At 37.8% G+C, this 20,156-nt stretch overlaps 1 protein-coding gene across 34 annotated transcripts in view; it reads right to left on the bottom strand.

Moving 5' to 3' along the window:
* The window catches only part of NRCAM (neuronal cell adhesion molecule), a 154,977-nt gene that overhangs the window by 60,909 nt on the left and 73,912 nt on the right, over positions 1-20,156 (bottom strand). For 25 of the 34 annotated variants that reach the window (XM_061361141.1, XM_061361146.1, XM_061361139.1 and 22 more), the window contains 4 exons: positions 8,021-8,209; positions 5,671-5,688; positions 3,473-3,578; positions 340-536 (listed from right to left, as the gene is read on the bottom strand). In XM_061361141.1, the coding sequence (XP_061217125.1) occupies positions 340-536; positions 3,473-3,578; positions 5,671-5,688; positions 8,021-8,126 (427 nt within the window). In that variant the 5' untranslated portion in view covers positions 8,127-8,209. The remainder of the gene's footprint in view (positions 1-339; positions 537-3,472; positions 3,579-5,670; positions 5,689-8,020; positions 8,210-20,156) is intronic. The other 9 variants (XM_061361137.1, XM_061361134.1, XM_061361148.1 and 6 more) reach the window with 1 other exon arrangement.

Raw genomic sequence — 20,156 nt, 5'->3', positions numbered from 1 at the left:
AGAGAATACAAATTGTCCTCCCTAGTGGATTTATATGAAGGATTTATACTTTTTATTCTAATTGTAGAACTGTATATACAACCCAACTTTAGATATAAGTATTCCAAACATACAAAAAAAAAAATCAGGAAAGCATTTTGGTTATGAAATTTTCTAAGGAATACCGAAGAGAACATGCAATACATTATTAAATCTGAATATTGCAAGCTTTACAATACTAACGCTTTGATGATTAAACTTTTAAGACAGAGGGGAAAAAAAGGCAAAAATAAGAAAAAAATAAGAAAAAAAGCAATCCAAAGTGTTTCAGATTTTATGAACATTAAAAGCTTCACTTACTAGAGGGCCTTATTACAATATTGTTGGAAATGGCTGCTCCTCGTTCATTCCTTGCTGTACACTGGTATACTCCTTCATATGCTTCTGCCTTCCCACCATTCATAATATTTATGACAAGGGTCCCTGAATTTGGTTTCATTGTTACCTGTGCATCTTTATCTATATCAAAATGAGTTCCATTGCGTGTCCAGGAAAAGCTAAAATATTAAAAACAGAAAGAAAAGTTTCTTCTTCAGTTTCCTTTTCCAGATTGTATGGAGAGAAAGAAGAAAAAAGTAATTTTCAGTAATACATGGTATTTTTTATTTAGCAGATAAGCAAGACTTGCTCCTAAACTAAATTAACTAATAAAGTAACAGAGCACTTTTTAATATCAGAAATCTGGCAATGCTTTGAGATAAAAGGCTTGGCTGAACTTGTTAACAGGCGCCATTTCAAAGTCAGTATTAAAAAAAAAATACATTAAAAAGATCCTGAACTTAATTGTATATGGAAAAGAACTGATTTTCTTTGTACTAAAGATGATACAGTAACATCTGCACAAACTGATATTGCTAAAGCTGCATTAGCATTTCCATTATAAAACCTATTGTTGAAAGGGTTTATAAACCTGCCTCTAAAAACTTGCTCTGGGCTGAAATGTGTCATCTTAGGACCCAGCAGGAGACCATGTCTTTAATTGGCTTGGCCATTTTAAAGTTATGCAAGTAAATTAAAAGACTGTGGTAAGTTTGATTTCACTACTCTAACACAAGCAACTGTGATTCTTTAAATTAAATTTAGCAGTCTGATAGCCCATAATTACCCTAGTAAATTTATACTGGTGTTACTCAAACCAAGAGATGCTTTAAAAATTATGAATATTATAACTCACTAAAAAAATGTAAAAAAGCAGTCTGCAACTTAGACTGCTATAAACACCAGTTACTTACCTACGCTTTGTTAATGGTTGAAAGTGCAGTTACTGATAACTAAATCAACACCTGTGAAGTGCTGAACACTGAGAGGTTCAAATGCTACGCACAGCAGCTTTCTTGCTTGTTACAGTTCATCTTTGTAATCTTAAACACAAACGCTATATACACCTACAGGTTAGAATGCTTCCTAAAAGTAGAAACTTAGAATAAGTTCTTTTCCAGTACCTTACAAGTGACTCAAAACTGTGCGCTGACAACTAGGATTTTATTTCTGCAGTAGGAGGGCAGTACTGGACATGCTATTTGCCCCTTGTAGCAGGGATGAGCAGAAGAACTGGACCTGACCAGCAGTGCAACACCACACTGCAGTGTTTTGGGGAGGAATAGCATGCACAGTGAAGCAATGGTCAAGCTGCTCCTTATGACCTTGCAGGTGAAGCTGTGGAACATGGGGTTTCTGTAATCCTCTGCTACCAAGAACTCTGAAGGATACAAAGAAATGTCATGTAGCTCCAAATGAGAAGTGGCAAGTGTGGTACAAACACCTGAATTTGAGACAACATGAAAGTCAGATTCTTTGGTTCTCAAGCTACAGGTAGCAGCACCTCCATAAACCTTTATGCCAACTGCTTTCACCAGTAACAAGTTACCCAGTTTTAAGGAAGAATTCACACTCTGGGCTGAGAAAGTTTATGTTCCATTTCAGAGCTTTGAAGCAGCTCAAATTCCAAGACGCATTTGCAGGTCACCAAGACTAATGGATCAGAACTCTTAATTATAATAGTTATTATTAGTTATTATTACTATAACTACAACAGTTATTATTATAACTATCAAAATAAATTATTTGGATGTCATATCTTTTAAAGAAGCAAAAATAAGCATGAGTTTATAAAATGCTTAAACCACGACAACTCATCAGAAAATTCTGCACTTAAATCCTGCCACTTCCTCTGTAGTAGGTGAAAGAGAGAGACAGGTTTGATGGGGAAGATGAAGTTGTACAGCCACAAGCCCTGGCACATGACTCAGGTCAGTCTCACAGACACTGCTCTTGTTCTCTCAGGTAAATGAAAAGGCATTCAAGAGAAACACCTGCAGAAGCAGTACAGTTGTCACAAAGCGCACAATAATCATCTGATCCTTCAGGTCAATACCCAGACTCTTGAGACTGGCATTGTGCCTGCTAAATTAAAATGCTGCTAAACACAGCAGCTTTATGTAACTCCTGCCAGTAAAAGAACACTAGAAACGGTGACAGTATCATAGATAATATCCATTTCCATTCTGCTGCCCAGCATGATAATGACCGTGATTCCAAGGAGACCAAAGGAATACTGTAGGAAAACCCCTGGTTATTCAGAAGAGCTATATTTAACAAGCTCTGTCTGTGCCTGACTAAACAATTATAGACTGACCTTGCTAGTAAGTTGTAGCATAATACTCATAGCAAAAAGATGCACAATTCTCTTTATAGTCTCTGACATCAGAAGTAGTCAACTAGTAATACCAGAATGTATCACAGCTACTACTCTTTCTGGTGCATGAAATCAGTGTCTTGAAATTAATAGTTTTCAAATATTTGAAGACATTGAAACAGGGCCTTAAAATGGAAGATGATGAGGAATCTGATCCATACACAGAGTTACCATTTCTGCCAAACCCAAAACTTACGGCTATTAAATACACTTGCTAAATCAAAGCTACCAATCATTAAAACTGATGCACATTACATAATTTCAGCCAAAATGTTTATGTATTTCAAGACGAGGCTCCTAAAATGGAACTATTTACAAAACATTAGATTTTCATTTATTAGTGTTACTCTCAATTTGTTCAGTGTCCACTCTTCTTACACACTGCCTAACTCTGGAATATGATCCAGTTCATTATATGGCACACCTCTTAGTGCTTTCCATGGGCATTTAGCTATCTGCTTATGTAATAAACCAGTATTTTTTTATTGTTAGAGCTTCAAGGAGAAAAAAAATAATACAGTTGCTTGATGACTATAGAAAAATTCAAATTTCAACTATGAAAAGCGTCAAATTTATGCCACTATCTGAGCTGTTTAAATTACAAAGATAGGAGTGCATGTTTATGCATGTTCAAGTACATACATATACATATATTCCTTAATGTACAAAAGTTACATTATTTTCTCTTAGTCTTCCTATGCTGTTAGGCCAACAAAAGCAAAATAAAATGCTACTAACCTAGGAGGTGGTTTTCCTTTTGCTTCACACTGTATTACAATATTCTCTCGAGGGTCAACAATGTAATCTTTTGGAGACTGCTGAGTTATCGTAGGAGGTTGCGACACTTTGTGATGGAATATAAGAAACAGAGAGGAATTTAACAATATTTTCAAAGTACCAGTGAGACAGTTTTGTAAGCAGAGAAAGTAGAATTTCAGTATTTCAATAAGTAACCAAATCATTGACAGAAGAGTGGAATTAAAGCATCCTTTGTATTAGGAAGCGGAAGCCCTCTACTCTTGTAAATCAGTGTAGCTGTACTAACTTCCAACTGAGCTATGCTGATTTACAGCAGATGAAGATCTTTGCCAAGAGGTTTAGGGAATATCATTTCTATACATCAGATTTCAACAGATTTTCACAAAACTAAAGGACACTTGAATTCTAAACCCAACATATCCTGAATGAAGAACTGTGAGACATATATACACACAAAATGTCTTCTACCACACAGAAGGAAAAAAATATATTGCTGTGTATTTCTGAACATTTCATATAGTTCCAAATCTCTATGGGTTTAAACTTTTCACACATTTATTGTGCTCAACATACTGAATTAATCTACAAAGCATGCTTTAGAAGAAGCTACTTTTCAGGAGTAAAATATGTGTTATAAATAAAAGACTCTGTAAAAGATGAAAAAAGTAGTAAATGATTTTTAATAAAGGGAACATGTAGGAAAAGGCTAATACTGATTCTCCTTAAAAAAACAACCAAACAAACAAAACACACACACAAATAAAAACACACCAAAAAAAACAAACCCACCACCAAAAATAACCCCAAACACACAAACAAAACCTCCCAAACACAAACAGAAATACAGTTAGCCTTGTGAACTGCCCCAGGAAAAACAAACATTTAATGTTTATGATTTATCAAGTTCTCTAGAATGAGTAGCACACAGCAGAATGTAATCACCTGACAAAGTAGTCAATGCCTACCTATTTAATTTATAATCTGTTACCATTATCTGTGTGGTTTTGCGTCAAAACAAACCTGTTTGTGATATTAACAAAGTGAAAAAGGTGTCTTCCTTAACATTATTCATCTGTTTATAGTTTAGTGTCATCTAAAGGAACCAGTTTAATAACATGCTTGTGAACAACCCTGTTTAAATACTGTAAATTGGCTGTCCAGCCAAACCCTTTGCTAATACTTTTGGGTCATTTCTAGCCACTTTAGCAAAATATTTCAATTGCTACACTAGCTGTATTCTCATGCTTCACTGTAGCCATTTAAAACTGTAAAACTGGGATTTTTATTTTAAGTCTTCTCTACCATTATACATCTGTTGCACAGTAAGAGGTAGCTGCCTATAGAGCCCTACCCACAAAAAAACCCCACAAAACAAGATCATGGTATCAGTGAGATATAGAAGCTAAGCAGAACAGAACAGGACATGTGGAGCTGGGTTCTGCTCCTTTTCCTCACTAGGTAGAGTGTTTAAAAGAGGAAGGCTACATTTTTAAATGATGATGACTTTTTGTGTATTTCCTTAGTGAAGCATTTTGAAGACATTCCTTTTCTCTCTCAGAGGCAGTTCCTGGGGCCAGTACACCTCAGATGGTCACCTGGGAAAAGCAGGTACACTCTGAAAAGGGACAAGACATGAATACTGCCCAACATACAGAATATTGTACATGACGCACATCAAAGACCTGAAGCCCTCACTCCTGTGCTATGCACTGCGTGTAAAATTTACTAAATTAACCATGACACTAGAGTGGATTTAGGAAATCCCATAAAAGATGAGTTACACTGAAATAACTTATCCACTGTTTTTTAAGGATATGAAATTATATCCAGCTTTGATATGTACAAGAGGATATTAGTATATATATTCCAATTAGTTTATTTTTAACAAATATATTTACTCCTGAAAGTAGCAATAAAACATTGCTCATGCTGATATTGAGTAACGATTTTAATGTTCAGATAGCACACCATCAAAAATCACACAGTTAATTTGTTCAAAATATGAGAACACTGGTTTATTTTCTGAACACTGCATGCACCAAGCATCTAGCTACAGCAAACCAAGTAGTCAACAAAATGTCAGAATCACACATTTTTGGACTGCAAATTCAATTTGCAACACAATCAGTATTAATTTTCAGCAGCACACAGCCTACTTTTTATGGACAGGAACTTACATTCTTCTAGAAGTTTTGCTTTTATTCCCCCATCAGAATCAGCAGTTGAATGGATAAATGGAGATTAAAGAGAAACACTTGTTAGTTAAAAGAAAATTAGCATTTTTGAGAGGGAAGGTAAGTAATCTTTGACAAGTACATTGGTCACCATTAAGAAGACAACATTTAAAATATTTAGCACTGTAGCCCATGCAGCGACGCCTGAAATTCCAGCCACAATTTCTATTGAGTCAGATATTACTAAGTTTATCTCAAAGTTTATAGTATGAGAAACTTTTCTGAAATGTTGACTTTTTAAGGGCAACCATAGTATATGATTTTCACCTTGCAAGGACACTGATACCGAGGAGACAGCAAATCAGAATTAATGGAGGGCACTGCCCTCATGTTACAGTCAAAATCAATCCACCCATATGACCATATGGAAGAACAAAGAGAATGCTTCAGGCTAAAATTACAAAGATGAAAGCTTCTAATTCTACTCAACAGACATGCAATCCCTTTTGGTTTGAAAAATAACTAAAAAAAAAAAAAAAGTAATTTTAGTTGTCACATCTTTATTGCTTAATTCAAATATTTTGCACAATTTTCTTCTTATCGCTGTTTTAGAGCAAGTCAAACTGCTTTCTGTCAGCTGCACTGTCAGTTATCCTTTACCTACCTTGAGACACTGATGAGCATAGGAGCTGCTAACTGACATGAAACCTAAAGGTTCAACTGATGAAGTATGTTCTCATCACCAGGCCTCTGTGCTGGATATGTAGGGAAGACCCACAGAAAACGTACATCCTGCCTTGGTGTTGTTCTCCCTGAGCCCATTCTAACCATTATTTATGAAAACAATAACATCATTATGGATGTAATTTCAGTTAATATGATTTTTGGCTAAAAAAAATGTATGTGATAGTATCAGACTTAACAAAGTTATTAAACATTATGCAGGAGGGAGCAAGTTAATCAAGAGTTAACATAACACATCTAAAAGGATTACTCATTTTTGTATATTGATGCATTTCTCGTTGATTTAACCTGAAGCATTGCTCTATGCAATAGATATTAGAGTGGTGCACGATTTGCATTTATTCCTAAACTACAAGATAGGTTTAAAACAGTGTTTCTAGCCTACAAAAATACTTACAAAGAAAAATTAAAACATTCAGTCACGAAATTTTTATATACCCTCTTTAAGCCACAGTTTATTGCTCTAAAGGCATTCACAACACAAGTCTGATGTTATTAACATATATTGATCTTGCTACAGAAATACAGACCATTGGTTTGAGAAGCTTGTAAATACACACAGGGGAAAAAAAAACACCAAAGCAGCTGCAATGTATGTCAATGATTATTAAATTAAAAACATGAGTTTATGGAAGGTAGGAAAGTATGAAAAACATGGGGGTAAAGAAAGCCATGCAGATTAGAATCATAGGCAAATTTACTGATATATTAATCCATCAATTTAACACCAGCCCTAATGTTCTCGTATGGTAATTAGTTTAACACATGAAGAGTCACTGCAACACGGTTCACTGACTTACGAAAATGTGATCATGCTTATCTCAAGAAGAAAATAACAACCTGAAGCATGATACTTTAATAAAGTTAGTTATCAGAGCTACAAAACGCAGCAGTGACCATTGACCATTGCTTTCAACATGGCTGTGCTACCTTCAGGGTTCCCCACTAACACTGTCTCACATTAGACAAGAATTTTGAATCTTGGTATTTCCCCTCTCCTAGAAGTTTCCTTACTAGTTAATGCTAGAGTTCCATGCTCAGCACACATACTTGTACTTAAAAGTTAGCTACACAACTGTTTTCAGGCACTGCTTAGGAAATCTAAGAGCCTAACTTACTCTTCTGGATCAAAAATTAATATGCTTCCAAGTGTCTGAATTTCAGGTATTTGATTCTTTTACTAGATCTCGTATCAGCTCCTGGAAACCTCTTATATGAAAATAAGGATGTTTGCTTACAGCAACTAGGAACTGTCCTGGGGTTTCACCAAATAAAATCTTAATTTCAGAAGTAATTAACATTTAACTGGGCTTCTCTGCCCTTCTTTGTTTCATCAAATAAAGTGTTCAATCAAGGCACACTGAAGTGAGATTACCCATGAGAATCCTGTTAACCCTTCTCAAGTGAACAATGTAAGTAATTTTACATACACAGTTTTTGAAAACATTCAATAAATTAGTATAATTATTCATAATCATAATATCCTGACTGAAGTGAGCAAACACACTCCACATTCAGTTCCATGTTGGAGTTATCTTCATCCTCCTATGCAGAAATTATTTAACTAATCTTCCATTATTCTGCACTTAGTTAGCAGGTTAATACTTACAGTCAAGAGGTACATCCAATGCAGAAATCATTTGGCATAGAAAGAGGACCAAGGAAGCTTTTCTTGCAGATATACACTTCTTTTTCATCATGACTTCAGGCTGCATTGAGTAAATCACACTTGAAGAATGAAGTTCAACTTCATCAGACTAGGTAGCTTGGAATAGTTATGTGAATACAGACAAGAAACCTGGCAAATAAAAACAAGAGAATAATAGTATTAGATACTATGGAGAGTTGAATGATCACATCTTAATAATACTATGAAATGCCAGAAGTCTACATACTATATGCAGGGATAATTGTTACACACCATGTGCCCTAACAAAATCCAGTAAGTTCTAGGACACCTAGATCATAACAACTCTCATAACCTTGTTGAATGGAAATATAAATGCCTCTCCTAAGAAGTATAAAGCATCAAGTATAAAGCACCAAGTATAAAGTCCAGCTAGTTAAAAAAACAGCATATACTAAAGGAAATAGTCCCCTGAAGTAGATCTGAGTGATTAAAGCTCTGAATGCTCACCTAGTCTCTCTTTCAAATACCCTGTACAATTCTTGGAAAAGGTTATTTTTAGGCATCTACTCCAATGAAAACATGTCTGACTACAAATCTGTTGAGTAAACTGCATGCTCTTCGCCCTACTTTGGAACTCTTTCCAACAGACAGCTGTAAACTGAATACAGAAGACTTCGTGGATTGCCACACTGACATGCTAACTTATGAACTGCATAGGAACCTAAGCTCCTATTCCTGGATTTCTGATTCCACCCAAAATATGTAACAAAATACTTTGTCATTTCTAGCCTGAAGCCAAAATCTAATTAACTGGCAACTCACTACAAACTCTCTTCTCCTTTCCTGTGTGAATGGGTGGTATAAATGAAACCAGAGAAATCTGGTTTTGAAATGTGCTGGATTTTCTGCCTCAACCAAGCATGAGAGATTGCATTAGCCAGTGCAGAATTATTCTGTCTCCCTCCTTAGTCCTACTGTATTCAGGACGAAGCTCTAACTTAGAATAATGCTGAAGGAGTAAAACCTAGCTGCCTGCAAGCCCCATCATCCTCACCAGTTACCTACAAAGAGCTAAAAATACATCCTTAGAAATCCGAACAGCACTTACACAATGCACTCTCAGTAAATGGACATCAGCTAAGGAAGCTCTCAAATGCCAGACTCATCAGAAAGTTCACAGTGATGAGCACTAATTTACCTTGAAGAGAGCACTTCCTCAGCTACCCCTGCAGATGTGCTAGCAAGACGTGCAAAGAAGCAGCTGTCTTACAAATGTTAAATAAATAGTTATTTGTGCTTTCTGAAGTTACTTAATCATTCTGTGCTAGGAATTTCCCTCAATCTTTAAGTTACAGAATAAATTATGCTTCTTAATTGCTGCTGCAAATGGTCTTTCTCTGAACAGAGGCTGGAATTGGAAACCAGAACCGAGGTGTAGGTAGAACTCAACATCTTGTCCTAACCTAGTGCATCAAACTCCCTGATTCTTACTGTCACTATCTATAACATGTTTGTTTCAAAATCGAAATAGCCCAGAGGGTTAAACTGCTAGAGATGGACTGCTTCTTGGAGCTCTTGGAAAATACTGACTGGGGTACTACATGAGAAGGCAAATTGCTTATTCTCATTCAAAACTATCTACAGTGCTGCACACCATAATGAAACAAGTACTTGTTATGGCGGACTAGAAAGATTACAAAACTCATCAGAAGAGAGAACACCTGACTTCTAGCCTTTACATAATTATTTATCCAAACCAGAACTGCAGAAGCAGACAAGGTTGCAAGCCTAACTGAAAATTACCCCAAAAGTGGTTTAGGCATACAAGAGGAAAGCATGACAAGTACTCAGACTTTCATCGAAAAATAACCTGAACTTTCCTATATTTTAAACGAATGCCATAAAGCCCTGGGGATTTACCTCAGGAAGGGGAGAAGTGTTTCTTCGTCCCACTTTTGGCATATAGTTTCCTATGCTCCCACTGCAGTAAGGGGAAGGAAAAAGGCTTCTCTTGAGAGTGCCCGAGAGCACTCCAGCATTTTTCCTGCAATGAAGTGCTCTCCAGAAGAGCTGATTTTATTCCATCAGCTACAGCTGTCTGCTCCTCTCCAGTTAAACTAGGTTCTCACACACTGTTCTACTGATCTTTATGTCATCTCCTCATTACTGCATCACTGCAATTAACAAGGTGCCCTCTCTGTACAATATGTCTGAACCAGGATTTACAGGATATTCTTTGAAGTATTCTACAAGAGAACTTTGACTTTTATTGTTTCTTCTCCAAGCAAAGTTTCAGTTCTCCTTATGAAACTCTGCAAACCTGTTATCCACTTTATTGTCCTGTTCTTTCACCATGTAAAATGACTATTGCAGTGATTTCAGGGCATTTTAAAATTAAATTGCATTCCCTTTGAAGAAGTACAAATGAATAAGCAAGCAGTGGTGAGTCAGGCATGTGCAATTAAAATTATTGTAAAAGTAATACCCTTGAGAAAATGCCTTACATTGTCTATCTCCACTACTGCTAGGTTCCAGTAGGGTATCTATTGAGCCTACTGCTGGGATGTTTGGATACAATATGAGAATTCAACAGGCAACATGAATTATAAAGCTGAGCTTGCATGCTGACTGTCATTCTTCAGAGAGGCAGTGTGCCCAAATGGCTTGTGATAGAACATATTTAACAGAAGATGATTTTAGGTTTGTCAGCACAACTGGGTGCTCTTGTTGAATATATTCAAGATTAAATCTGACATAATTTAGTATGAATACAACAGCTGTTGAGTAGAACTAAACATTGCTTTGACATAATATTATCTGCTACAAAATAAGGCCAGGCCTCTAAGTGCAGATCAATGTAAAAGCTTCAATTTCAAACTTGAAATATTTATACAGCAGATTGCCTTTTCCTCCAGATAATTTATTTAAAATCTCTTGTAAGTCAGACATTTTGTCCCACCCTTTTCATAGGAAAACACATGTATTTTGACAGCTCATTCAGGACTCTAGTCACTGATTTGTACAAATAAGATTCTCTATAGCTCTCACGTACATAGCAAAATATCACTTTTTATATCTTCTGTGTTTCTTGCTGAGATGCTGATTGTGAGTAAGAACATGGACTAAGGGTTGAAGCTATGATATAGCAAATGGGAGTCAATTAGATGTAAACTGTCTAAGGAATGATGTACAGCATCATCTTACCAAATTTGTAATTTTATCAAATATTAAAATATTAAAATCAGGCTTTTGTCAATCATTTGTTTTACAGGCCCAACATTCCATAAAACGATGTTGAGTAGAATCAATTTTACTCATGGCTTTTAAATCCCTATCAGCTGAATCCCCGATCAGCTTTTTCCATATGTTCACTGCGATTTATATCAGGCTACATTTACCCTGCTCAATCTGCTTGTCTGAATCTGAATCTGGGCAGAACACCAGCTTCTTCCAGTCTTAAGGAGCATATTAAAAATTAAAACCTGTGAACGAGAAATCCCCCCCCCCAGGCCTCTCTAGACCCATTGCACCTAGACCTGCTGGTAAACATTTGTATCTTCAACACACATTATTTAATACCTATTAATGGTTATAATGAGTAAAAAAGGTGTCCCTCCAAACATGATGTATCATTCTTTTTCTTCAAATTCATCATGTTACTTGCAATTACAAACCAACAGCAAGAGAAGCAAATGAATGTGAACTAGCTCACAAAACAGTGCTAATCCTGTTTCTGTTCTTAACGCTTAGTCCATAAAAATAAACCAAGTATTTGTCTGCTTGTCTCCTCCACAGCAATAGCCAACACATCTGTCATGAGAACAGAAGCTCTTTCAGACAAGTGTTAGTACTGACTGTGCATCTGCACAGCCCCAGCACAACAAGATCCAATCGCTTCCAACATAACTTCAGTATGAACTGCAGAACCAGCAATGTAAAATAGCTTCATTATCCACCCATTTTGCATCGCTAATGAACTGCACTTGTACCAGGTCGTCTGACACCCAACCAGCTGATGCAGCCTTGCATGAGGTTGACTCCCCTGGTCCAGCCAGGACTGAGTAGGGTCCTACAATGCCATGAATGCTCAGGGTCTACCTAAGGATAGTCAACACTGTATCAGTCCTTCAATAGTGTTTTAGGGCAGGATGGGGTCTAAATGGAGACATGTCTGTTCAGGTATTCTCCAAGACATCCTCCCTCCAGCAGCCACTCAACCACTTGCCCATTGACAGGAGGAAACCCCTGGGTTCCAGGTCACTTTGAGATTTTCCACAGTGATAAGGCATATTCAATCTGGACCTTGTCATGTTCACTTCTTTTTTTTCTTTTTTATTTATTCTCTCAAAATATTTTTCCCTTTTACTTTTGCTAGTCTTTAGTGTTTTACTTCCCTGAGCACTATAAAATTATATAGCTGCTAACTGCAGCTCATTGGTAAATCACTATGAACAGTGGGATACAGCTAAAAAATCAAGGATATAGGTTCTTAAAAAATCCACTTGGCAAAGTCTTATTTCAACTGCCTGCTGTAGAAGTGCAAGTGCCACATCCTAGGAGCACCCAAAAATGCAGGATAAAAAAATCCAACTAAGCACAGATTTCAAATGTCTAATTAAAGGCTGCAGGTAAGCCTGTAAGCTCAGTCATGATCCACACACTCTAATCTTCTCTTGAGAGCAGGCAAGCAGAGTTATTTTTAAAAGACTGAGGCAGGGCTGATCTGTCCTTTTACAGTTGTCTTACAGGTCCCTAGGGACCTGTGCTGAATTTGGCCTTTTTGAAGATTTAAACAGAGGAGCATTTACTTTCTAGGTCCCGCTCAGATTAAATTACAGACTGCTTAAATGAGGTGATTACATACACAGCAGAGCAAAGCTGTGGATAGCCCTCAAAAAGGGAAGCAAGCCTAGTAAGACTAACAAATTCAGATGCCTCCAGAGTCAAATCAACAGCTGAAGAGCAACCTTGCTTGAGTGCTTTCTGGTGTCTTAAATTCTTGACTGGATTCAGACTCTTTCACCTTTTTTATCTCTTCACTTGCAATAGAAGATACAATGGAGCATAAAAACAATGGTTTAATGCCATTTATTTCAGTAGTCCTTTAGAATCATTACAGCCTGAGCAACAATGCTTCATCTCTTATGTATGTACGGTGATATTGCTGTCTTTCAAAGACTTGACTGAAGTGCTTGAGTGTAACTTTACAAATCTGCTGAAGACTATGGCTTCACACATCAGGAAGTAAAAACATAACTTGCATAGATTTAGAGAGATACAGTTTGGCTTAAAGCGAATCACTAAATATGGTTAGCATGGAGAGCAAATAATTCAGCTTGATTATTCCATTTCTCAGTGAGTTGGAAGTCACTCAGAGTGAGTGAGAGAAAACAAAGAAAACATTTTTACAGCACCTGAGTATTAAAACCAGGTACCCACATGATGCTATCATTAGGATAACTCTTTAGGCTATGCTTTGGCATTTCTAAAAGCATGCAAATGATCTAGTCACTCAGTAAGCCCACTTTCAGAAGATCTAATTCAGAATGAGCTTCAACAAGAAAAAGGTTTTCAAGTAGCCCATCTCTTTCCCTCTGAAAGGTTTTTCAATAGACAGTGCTTATGAGATAAATAACTATGAATCATCAGACTGCTGTGACAGCCACAAGTAACTATGCAAACAGAACCAGAAGGAAAACTGCAGAGTGGGCAGAAGAAAAATGCACCATCATCCTGAGCGAAGACTCCCAATTCAATGACTACAGTTAGCTCCTCGTAAATATGCAAAAGGGATGCTCAACTGAAATGCTCCCTGAAATGCTAATTTCTTTACCCAAGAGATATGATGAAAGAGACTTTTTTCCTTTCTTTTCCTTGTATTTATTTTTTAACTCACCAGAATTCAGAGCAGGGGCTTCAGAGAGCTGGCTTAGGAGAAAGTAACGCATTCTGTATTATGTTGGTTAATTACCTTCTTTGCATCCCTGCAGCTAACCCACTATCTGTCCAGAAGTACTCCTGCAACCCTGGAGAGATATTCTTGTGAAAAGCATACTGTGCAAAAGAGCAGGATCTGATTCAAAGACAGGGAAACTCCTCCCTTTGGGAAGTAGAGCAGAAACCACTAATATTAGCATGAAATGCCAGAATAGTTATGCTAGGGAGGAGATCACTCAGAATAGGGACAGTGCCAGAAACTGAGGACTAAGGCATTCTGTCAGATATAAAACCCTAACAAGTACATGAACAAAGGAGGGTAAACAGTGCTGAGGGAACAAACTGTACAAACTCTAGCTAGCTGCCTTGGGTAGACTTTTTGGAGATGGGGGTTGGGGACTGGCCACCTAAGTGCAACATCTATTTAACAGGCAAAGTTAGCACGTTTGCTGGCTACGTTTTAATTAATTTTGTTAAAAGAGTTCCAAATACATCTGTCAGCTTGCAGCCTCTGCCTACCATTAAAAACTGAAATGAAACAAGAGCTCAGATACAAACACTTCTATGCCTTAGAAATACCCTTGCCTTTCTCTCTAAAAGTGCTGACAATGTTCTCAATGATTACAGCTTTGCAAATCAGATCTGCCCCTGCTTTAAACAACACTAATTCATGCTGCTACTGTTCCAAACAGAATGATGTGAGACTTAAGCAAATAAACCAGCTCCTTAAAATACGTTTGCAGATATGCCCAGTGTTGTGCTACATTTCATAACCAGGTCACCATGCTCAGGTATGCTACTAAGGATCATACGTGCAAGGATGACTAGTGCCCTAACAATGGCCAGAAAGAATTTTCCAGCTTTAAGATGCTCTGATTTTATCACTTCTTTATATTAGTGCCTCTACCCCTCATTCACAAATAATTCATAACAACATACAAAGTGCTAACTAACTTCATCCCCTTCATAAAACCCACCTGCTACAGCTGGCTATCTCAATTTTATAGATAAAGGAGGGAAGGTTGACATTCAAGTGTCCTTTTTTTACCCTGACTTTGCTTGGTTTTTGTTTGCTTGGTGTTCTGGTTTGGGGGGGGGGGGTTGTGGGTTGGATTGGTTTGGTTTTTGGAGTGGGGGTGGTTTGTTTTTGTTTGTGGGGGTTTTTTTCAGTACGAACCTGTAGAGCTTCCAGGTCCCTGAATACATGAGCCCTTGTGTACACTGTGGAGGCTCTAATTGGGAGTATACAACAGGGCAAGGCTTGACGGGATGTACACTGCATCCGTGCAACACTGTGCTGCAATGACCCAACCTTGCTAGCTGTCACCATCATTAAGCTGACTCAGTTGGCACTTGAGAAAGCAAAGGAGACTTGGTGTCTGCCCTCAACAGCTCACACTGGGAGCTCTCCATCCCAACACGGATGAATTCTGCCCAGGTTTCTCCTATCTTCCATGCATAGGGCACAGAGCAGCCTGGATGTACTGTCTTCTGCCTACAAATATGGATAATAATGCCAGTCCTCCATTAGGTGGCAGATTGACCCTGAGAGAGAATGAGGTAAATGCTTCTCTAAACAGGAACTGAGGGGAGAAAAGGGTGAACGAGTGGAACAGCAATTACTGAAGCAAAACCCTTCAATGGGATTGAGAAGATACCAGATAAACAGTACCTTTTGGGTTCTGTTAAGAGGGAGAGGAAAGGAAAGAAGTAAAGAAAGTGTACACGTTTAAAAGCATTAAGGTTGGAATTACATGTTAAAATTTTATTTACGTAAAAGAAAAAGAAATTAAAAGTATTCAACATGATATTAACATGAAAAGAAAGAAAAATAATTTTACATCAGTGTTGAAAGACACAATTTGGAAGATGATGGGGAAAGAAAAACAGACCCTGTACCAGCCTACTGGTTTGCACATTAATATTTGCAACAGCTCTGCCCCCTTCTATGGTGAATTCACAGTAACAGATTATTTCAGCATAGGCTTCACCTTTAAACAAGGGCTATGAGGGCATTACAGATATTTCACAGGAAGAAACAAGGAAAATATGAAAAATCAATGTTGCAATAATTAGGGAATATTTAAAAGCACTAAGGCCTGAAGGCTTCAGATACACCGTGGGTCCACTGCAGATCCATTGCAAGGCAAATTCCAGAAAATCTGAATATACAGACAGACATCAGCACACACTGCTGTGACTATCGCCACCCTGACCTCTCACTCTGAAGTACAAATCATGGGTATCCTCCTCCTCATACAGCTTTTACTTCAGTCAATTCTATCGCCAGCCAGACATAAAAGCCTTATCGAAAGATGAGCCAGTCAGGAAGAAGATGGGCCTGGCTGAACAGAGAGCTTTGGCTGGAACTCAGAAAAAAAGGAGAGTTTATGACCTTTAGAAGAAGGGGCAGGCTACTCAGGAGGACATGAGGATATCATAAAGTTATAAATGGAGTAAATTAGAAGGGCCAAAGCCCATCTACAACTTAATCTGGCTACTGCTGGAAAAGACAATAAAAAAATGTTTCTATAAATACTTCAGCAACAAAACAAGGGCTGAGGAGAATCTTCATCCTTTATTGGATGTGGTAGGAAACATAGTGACAAAGGCTGGGGAAAAGGCTGATGTACTTATTGCCACTTTTGCCTCAGTCTTTAATAGCAAGACCAGTTGCTCTACAGGTACTCAGACCGCTGTGCTGGAAGACAGGGAAAGGGAGCAGAATGAAGCCCCCATAATCCAGGGGGAAATGGTTAACCACCTGCTGTACTACTGATTCACACACAAGTCTATGGGTCCAGATGGAATACACCCAAGGGTACTGAGGGAGCTGGTGGAAGTGCACACTGAGCCACTTTCTATCACTTATCAGCAGTCCTGGCTAACCAGGGAGGTCCCAGTGACTGGAAATTAGCAAATGTGACCCCATCTACAAGAAGGGCTGGAAGGAGGATCCAGAGAACTACAGGCCTGTCAGCCTGACCTTGGTGCTGGGGAAAGTTATGGAGCAGATCATCCTGAGTGCCATCACACAGCACTGTACCGCAAAACCAAGTGATGAGGCACAGTCAGCATGGGTTTATGAATGGTAAGTCTTGCTTGACTAACCTGATCAACTTCTATGACAAGGTGACCTGAGTACTGGATGAGGGAAAGGCTGTGGATTGGATGTTGTTTACCTGGACTTCAGTAAAGCTCTTGACACCTTTTCCCACATCATTCTCCTGGAGAAACTGCTCATGGCTTGGATGGCTGTACTCTTCACAGGGTGAAAAACTAACTGGATGGCCAGTGGTGAAGAATGGAGTTAAATCCAGTTGATGGCTGGTTACAAGTGGTGCTTCCCAGGGCTCAGCACTGAGGCCAGTTCTGCTTAATATCATTATCAATGATCTGGACAAGACAACTGAGCACTCTCTCAGTAAGCCTGAGATCACACCAAGTTGGACTGAGTGTTGACCTGCTGAGGGAAGGAAAGCTCTTCAGAGGGATCTGGACAGGCTGGATCAATGGTCCAGTGCCAACCGTATGAGGTTCAACAAAGCAAAGTGCCAGTTCTTGCAGTTAGGTTGTAACAACTCCATGCAACACTACAGGCTTGGGGAAGAGTGGCTGGAAAGCTGCCTGTTAGAAAAGGACCTGGGGTGCTGGTCAATACCTGGCTGAACATGAGCCAGCTTGTGCCCAGGCAGCCAGGAAAGCCAGTGGCATCCTGGCCTGTATCAGAAATAGTGCGGGCAAGGGCAGTGATCATCCTCCTGTACTGGCCCTGGTGAGGCTGCACCTCAAATCCTGTGCTCAGTTCTGGGCCCCTCATTGCAAGAAAGGCATTGAGCATATTCAAACAAGGGCAGTTAAGCTGGTGAAGGGTCTGGAGCACAAGTCATACAAGGGAACTGAGGTTGTTTATCCTGGATAAAAGGAGGCTTGCGGGAGACGTTCTTGCTCTCTACAACTACCTGAAAGGAGGTTGTAGAGAGGCAGGTGTTGACCTCTTCTCCCAAGTAACAAGTGAGAGGATGACAAGTTAGGGCCTCAGGTTGCACCAGGGGAGGTTTAGACTGGATATTAGGATAATCTTCTTCACTGAAAGGGTTGTCAAGCCTTGGAACAGGCTGCCCAGGGAAGTAGTAGAGTCACCATCCCTGGAGGTACTTAGAGGATATGAAGATGTGGTGCTTAGGGACATGGTCTAGTGGTGGACTTGGCAGTGCTACATTAATGGTTGGAATTGATGACATTAAAGTGTTTTCAAAACTAGAAGATTCTATGATCCTATAAAAGTGAATGTTTTTAGTTCAGGAAAAGTGCCTTGGATGAAACTACCAGAAGCAAATATGATATTCTGGATGAGCCAGCATTATACCTATAATTACTTCCCCCTGTAGTTTACTGCTAACCACAACCACCACATTTATTCAAAATCTTAGTATATTTTCCTTCTGGCTTTAAATAAGCTATGTGATTTTAGCCAGTTTTACTGGCATGGACAATTGAACCTCATCTGTGTAAATATACAAATGGATAGAACACGTTGTTTTAGTGGGACATCCTCAAAAAATAGATACAATGTACCAAAATTTGTATTTTTAGAATTAATCCCACATTTTGCTGGCATTATTCAACAAAATCTGCCACTGGCTTTATCTGAACTTGACTTGATTAAAACTCTTAAGATTTGGTCTATAATCTGTACTGCAGCTGATTCTGTTAAATCTCTGTTCTCCAGCCTCTGCTTCCCTGTATCTGGATTATCAAAGAGACAAAAAAAAAAAAAAAGGTAATTCAAGAATATAAATGAAGGGCCTATTTTTACACTTATCCAAATGTGGATTTTTTTCTGCTATTATGATGTTCAAGGATTAATATGGCTTTTAATTGAATGTATTTTTTATTTTAATGTATCAAAAATAAAACCCTGCAGCTTAATTTTCCCAATTAATCTTGCACTTCTAATAGAGTTTTAAAACACCATTATCAAACTGAAACCTTCAAAATGATATGTGTTAACCTACATTCTAATACTTTTGCGCTTTCACTTGAAATACATTTTATATGTTAATAATATTTTCAATGCTTCATTTATAAGAATCAGAGAAGGCACCACTAAAATAACGTAATTTTAGGTGCAATTCAAATAAGCTGCAATACGACAAAGCCAATAACAAGAGCCTGAGTGATCTTTTTTATACAAATCATTAATTCAAACCTTTAGGGTAAAAAAAGCTCATTTATTCATCACTGAGTTAGTCCAGTTTGTTCCCTAACTGGGAAATAGCTTTCCCTGCATTTTTTTTTGTACTTGTATGCTATTCATTAATGACACACAAAAAAATCTTACCCAGGACTTCATATCTATTATGTAAGTAAACATTACACTTTGATGTAAGAATTTATATTGTTCACAGATTCATTTGAATTTCACATTCACATTACCACCCAGGAGATAAAAGACATTTCTTTTATACTGTCTTGTTTACAACTGTTTTCTTTGGCTTGTTACAACTAATTTATCCTTTAAATCAAGATCTCAAATGAAAACTGCATGCATTGTAAGAATAGGGGTGTTTTGTTGGGTTTTTTTTTTTGCTGTTTGAGTTAAGCTCAGGGTAGCTCTGCACAGCTGCACCAGTGGATGAAGAGAAACTTTTTTCCATTCAGTGTACTAGTCGAAGTACTCTGTTTTCTCATTATATGAACACTATTCTAAGCACATATAATATCCTCCCACAAAATTAATAACACTGAAATTAACAAAAAAATTCTTCAAGGTGAAAGAAAAAATAGCATTGGAAGAGGAGAATGTTACAAAATCCCAAATAAAAAAGCCTTCTGAAATTCTTCTGATAGGGCTGCAAAAGAACTTTACCTACATAACTTGCAATCCAGTGACTGATGTGTGTTGTTTGATCCACAATAAAGAATGACTACATTTAATCATTCAAAAATAAAATCAGCTTATCAATGTATACACATATGTAAGATTTGTATCACACAATAAGGCATCCAAAGAAACATTTGCTTTTCATGATAACACATCCTAAGGCACACAGTAACAAGGCAGCATGACCTCACAACTGAATTCTTACTCTCATGACAAAACAATTTTTTTATAATTATGCATCCATTTAATTTCCAAACTACCTTTTTGTTTTTTCTTAAGCCAGGTGATTCG

Source organism: Neopsephotus bourkii, unplaced genomic scaffold (assembly GCF_033783945.1).
Source record: "Neopsephotus bourkii isolate Nb327-2 ecotype Australia unplaced genomic scaffold, CSIRO-AGI_Nbou_v1 NB_1053, whole genome shotgun sequence".
Lineage (NCBI taxonomy): Eukaryota > Metazoa > Chordata > Aves > Psittaciformes > Psittacidae > Neopsephotus > Neopsephotus bourkii.
Note: the sequence above shows the minus strand (reverse complement) of the source record. Positions and strands in the feature narration are given on the sequence as shown.